The sequence below is a fragment of the Triticum dicoccoides genome, chromosome 3B, assembly GCF_002162155.2.
Source record: "Triticum dicoccoides isolate Atlit2015 ecotype Zavitan chromosome 3B, WEW_v2.0, whole genome shotgun sequence".
NCBI classification, from domain to species: Eukaryota; Viridiplantae; Streptophyta; class Magnoliopsida; order Poales; family Poaceae; genus Triticum; species Triticum dicoccoides.
Genome location: NC_041385.1, coordinates 255,613,700 through 255,618,944, shown reverse-complemented (window position 1 = coordinate 255,618,944; position 5,245 = coordinate 255,613,700). Strand labels below are relative to the sequence as shown.

The 5,245-nt window shown below is 46.9% G+C and overlaps 1 protein-coding gene across 1 annotated transcript in view; it reads left to right on the top strand.

Annotated features, from left to right (window-relative positions):
• Positions 1-2,537: 2,537 nt before the first annotated feature.
• The window catches only part of LOC119275797 (translin-associated protein X-like), an 18,625-nt gene continuing 15,917 nt past the window's right edge, over positions 2,538-5,245 (top strand). Inside the window, exons 1-2 of the mRNA XM_037556716.1 lie at positions 2,538-2,712; positions 2,784-2,914. Coding sequence (XP_037412613.1) covers positions 2,577-2,712; positions 2,784-2,914 — 267 coding nt within the window. The 5' untranslated portion in view covers positions 2,538-2,576. The remainder of the gene's footprint in view (positions 2,713-2,783; positions 2,915-5,245) is intronic.

Genomic DNA, 5,245 nt, shown 5'->3' with positions numbered 1-5,245 from the left:
TCCCCGACCTGCCCCATTGGAACCGCAGCACCCTCACCAATTCCTCCGATGAAGCCGAGGCCAACTCGGCGCCACCAAGGAGGTTCTGCACTCACCGCTGCATTTTATCTTTTATTCGATCTCACGGGGCTGCCGGTGCTCGATACTGAGCAGACATGGCGTGTCTCCATCGATGGCGCCGTCACCGGCCACATCATCCATGGCGTCTCTCCCCCATGTCGTTGATTCCTCGGTGGCGACTTCCACAACGGCACTAGATGCAGCTGCTCCGGCTGTCGCTTGCGTTGCGGCTCTGTTCTTGCTGTCGGTCGCGCTGCTGCACTGCTCCTGCTTTCGTTCGTGTTGCTGCTCTGCTCTTGCTCTCGCTTGCGCTGCTGTTGCTACTGCACAACCTCCGACAGCTACAGGAGTTGCTGCTTTAGCACTCGCTCGTGGTGCTACTGCACAACTTGCTCTCTGTTAGTGCGTTCCCTGCTCGAGCGTCTGCTGATTTAGATCACTGCTTCTCTGCTACTAGTGCTCGAACGCCCTAAACATCTATTGCGATGCTCTGTTACTAGTTCAATCAGTTTTGACAGTAAAATTCAGTTTTGACTGTGAAGTTCATTTTCTGCAGTTAACTTCAGAGTGAACAGTACTTACAGCATCTGTCGGAGCGGCCTAGGCGCGGCTGATGCGTTTTACATCTAGCACTTTTTGGTGATGTATTTTACATCATCTACTGCAGATGGTATTAGGGTCCCACTTCAGATTAACGTTGTCTGTCTTGTCATGCTTCAGCCTCGTCGCCGTACACCTTAGCGGAGCTGCTCCAACGACGGAACCGTCCATCACAGTGGAGCAGTACCCTCGGCGCCGTTTCCAGAGGCCTCAGATCATCTTCCCCATTGCCGGCAGCCACGCCAACTGCATTACCATCATCGACTGAGCAGATGAACCTGAGGACTACACAGTTCCGGAAGAGAGGTCGCAGTCTTTCGTGTTTGCTTATGTTATACTGGTCTTTCATGCTATATGTAGAAAACTCCGTGATGTTTCTGGTAATCAACCCGCAACCCAGTTTTAAGCCAGATTTTTGCTTTTGCAGGAAACCCCCTGATATTTGAGTTAATTAGCCGGCAGTACATATCAAATGCTTAAAAAAATATCCAGATATTTTAAACCCAAATTTTAAATTTAACATGTTATATATGAAATTTGATTAGAAAATTGTGTAAAATCTGAATATGATGTTATTCTACATGTTAACTATTAAAAAAATGCTATTTAGGATGCAACCTTAATCAATATCAGATGATTTGTTTTTCTTTCATACAATGCCGATCCTATTAAACATGAACATCTCAGCAAAACTAGGATTGGAAACGAAAAAGCCATCTATAACCATGCATGCACACCTCGCCAAAAGCTCATGGAGGAAAAAAAAGCAAATTTATAATCTTATGCCGAGAGAGATGATTTAGGATTGACAAAATTCAGACATGTTGTGATTGGGTGAACATTGAGTCCACCCTCGGCGAGGGTAGGAAGGAGGATGCGTGGCAACACATATGGGATGCCATGTGTTGAAATAAAGGATGTAGCCTATTTGAAGTATGGAGACATGATTATTGGGTTAGAAGAGTGTGGTATTTTTTCATCCCTTGCAATAAACATACTATTTTGCTAGTATATACTACTTCCTCCGTCCCAAAATAAAATAAACGTCTCAGGTTTAGTACAACTTTATACTGAAGTTAGTTTAAAGTTGAGATACTTATTTGGCGACGAAGGGAGAATGACATTAAAATATTTAATTGTCATTTGAGACGCCGCAACAAAAGTTTGCAGGATAGTCAGAAGTGCACATTGAACCAATCTGTGGTTGGACAGTGGTGTCCTCGACTCATCAGGTTTCAAGTCCTGAACTTACATTGGTACTCGCATTTTCGTGGATTTATTTCAGACCTTCTGGCGAGGTGCGTTTGATAGGAAAAGATGTTTCGTCGACTACGAATAGCGACTTTGTCAATCTTCTTTTTTCATGGAGTGACTTTGTCAATTTTAAAATAAGGACTGGGATCAGGTGACATGCGCTACGGTGATATGCACGGTGACATGCGGCCCAAATACAAATTTAAACATTGCGAAAAAATCTGAAAAAAATCATGCATGTTCATTGCACATACTAAGATAACCCCTAAAAATTTCAGATCAAAATTCAAAACATACATCTAGAAATAAAAAAGAGAAACTCAGATGTGAATAGTTTACAGAGAACCGTTCGGGAACTATTCATGACAGATTTCTTTTTTTTTTTGTTTCTCGATGTATGTTTCGAATTTTGATCTGAAATTTTTAGGGGTTATCTTAGTATGTGCTGTGAACATGCATGATTTTTTTTCAGATTTTTTCGCAATGTTTAAATTTGAATTTAGGCCGCATGTCACCGTGCATGTTACCGTAGCGCATGTCACCTGATCCCAATCCTTAAAATAACGTGTGTATGTCATGTGTAAAAAAAAGTCTAGACACACGAAAAGAGGCAGCCACGGGCCCTCAAGAGCCGCGCCGAAACCGTGGGACGGGCCAGCCAGATGGTGCCCCTACGCGTCTGCCACCGCCTCGTCCACCTGCGCGGCCTCCCCTCCTCGCTTCGGCTTCCTCTCCCCTCCACCATGGCGGCGCCCCAACCCGGCTGCAAACCCCCTCGCCCCACCACCACTTCTTCGCGTAATTCACCTCCCTCCTCACCCTCACTCTCGCTCCCTCTCCGCGTTCTCACTGTCTGCTGCTCTCTCCAGCGTCTCCTGCCGGCCCGGCCACCAAGAGGTCCAGGACAATGGCCACCGACGCGGCGACTTCTCCGGCCTCGGCGGGGTGCTCCGCGATGAAGGCCGAGTTCACGGGCCACGCTGAGTACCTCAACGCGCTGGTATGTACGCGCGGGCGCTTACCGTTTCTCTTGGCTTCGCTCCCTCCCTGGATCAAGCCGCTGCTTGACGTGGCGGCTGGGCGTGATGCTTTCGCCGCCCGGGATTATTTTCTGCTGTGTAGCGCGCTCGAAGAGGGGTAGTCTAGAGCTTTATGTGTAGGTCAGCGCGTGTCTTTTTCTCTCTTGCCAAGATCTTCTCATGCGTGCTAGGTGTTCGGAGAAATTACAAGGAAATTTGTGCTGTATCTGCCTAGTGCTGATCCCGAATCAGGCAATGGGCGCTCACTTCGATAACAAGTTACAAGGTCACTCACGTTAGAGAGATATCAGCACAACAAGCCGAACACTCAACAAGTGCCAAGATCATTTGTGCTCAACCTGAACCAACCTGATATTTTACGAAAAAACTATTACACTAATGTGTGGTGTAGGCGATGCTCAGTCTTGACCCAGTGTCACGTCCTAGCCGCGGCAAGGTTCGCCGGACATTGATCAACTACGGCGAGGATTCGGATTTGGGAAGGGGAGAGAGACGAGGTAGGCAGCTAGAAGATAGAATGAGAGGTTCAGAGTCATTTCATTTCTTCGATGCCGAGACTCGACCGTTGCTTATATAGCTCAAGGTCCATTACAACTCACACCCTGCCCACACGGTCCATTACACAGGCGCTAGCCAGCCCAACCCACCATTTGAATTACGCACCAGCGCTTGACGCCTTCCCAGTCTTGCCTTTACGTCTCCCAGCTTGGCTGACGCCCATGGCCAGTACCTCAGGACTGACAGTACCTCCCCCTGAAGATCCAGCTTGCCCCCAAGCTGGTGCCTCTGGATAACGCGCCTTGAGAACGTGGTAATCCTCCCAAGTGGCTGCTGTGGAGGGCATGGTTGTCCATTTCACCAGAATCTGCTGGTGCGCTGCGTTACCCTTCTTCATCAGACGACGATCCAAAATTTCTTCAGGTGCGAGGCCAGGAACAGATAGGTCCAACGGCTCTGGCAGTGTAGCAAAAACGGGGGTGTGGTCAGGTATGTGCTGTGCCCCTGGGTAGCTCCAACCTGTATGCAACTTGACCAATCTTCGACAGGATCTTTCATAGCCAGCTTAGGACAGGGACGATTTGCCACTGAAGATTGGGTATACGGCTGCAGGCACAAATATACCATTTCCCCTTCTGTGAATTGACGATCCGACCTCTTTTTGTCAGCATTGTGCTTGTATTTGCACTGCGCCCTGGCCAAATGCTCCTTTAAAACTGCTGCGTGTTAAGTATGGGATGACAGCCAAGCCTGAACATCAGCATTCAGCGAAACTGTCTGACCATGCAACTGGCCCACATTAGGGTCATGTCCATATAATGCTCTGTAAGGAGTACAGCCCAGAGAAGAATGGCAGTACGTGGTATTATTACCAAAGTTCTGCCTGAGGTAACCAGGAGGCCCACTTAGCTGGTAAATCATGTACTGCACAACGCAAATACATCTCCAGACATTGATTCACTCTCTTGGTTTGTCCATCCGTTTGAGGATGATAAGCTGTGCTCATTTGCAGTTCAGTGCCCCATACTCTGAAACAGTACCTTCCGAAAAGCACTGGTGACGATCTTGTCACCATCAGATACAATGAACAGAGGCAGACCATGCAGTTTGACTATGTTATTCAGAAAAACTTTAGCCACTGAAGCTGCAGTGAATGGGTGTTTTAGATGCAAGAAATGAGTGACTTCAGTAAAACGATTCACCACTACTAAAATAGCATTAAATCCTTTTGATTTAGGCAAGCCCTCAATGAAATCCATACTTGTAGCTTGCCAAGGACCATAAGGTATAGAAAGTGGTTGTAACTGACCTGGCACTTTGCATAATTCATGCTTTGCTTGTTGACAAATGCCACATTGCTTCACAAAGTTTTCCACATCTTTCTTCAGACCAGATCAGCTGAACAGTTGTTTCACTCTATGATATGTTGGTAGCATGCCTGAATGCCCCCCCTATAGTAGTGGAATGATAAGCCTGGATTAACTTGGTTTGGAGCCCAGCATTGCCCCCACCCAGATTTTGTCCTCATGTTTAATCAGCCCCTCTTGCAACTGTTATCCAGGCATTAGCATCCAAAGCCAATTTCTGAAGCAGTACTTGAGCAGTGGATCTACTGTGTAAGAATTCATAATTTTTGCGCCCAGACAGGTTTACTAGTGGACATTGTTGAGAATAGCAACTTGTATTATTAGGAGGTCAAAGCCAACATATATACACATACATGAGGATGCCAAAAGGCTACAAGAGGATGCCAAGAGAGTAGAATGCAAAAGGCCAAAAGATATCACTTAATA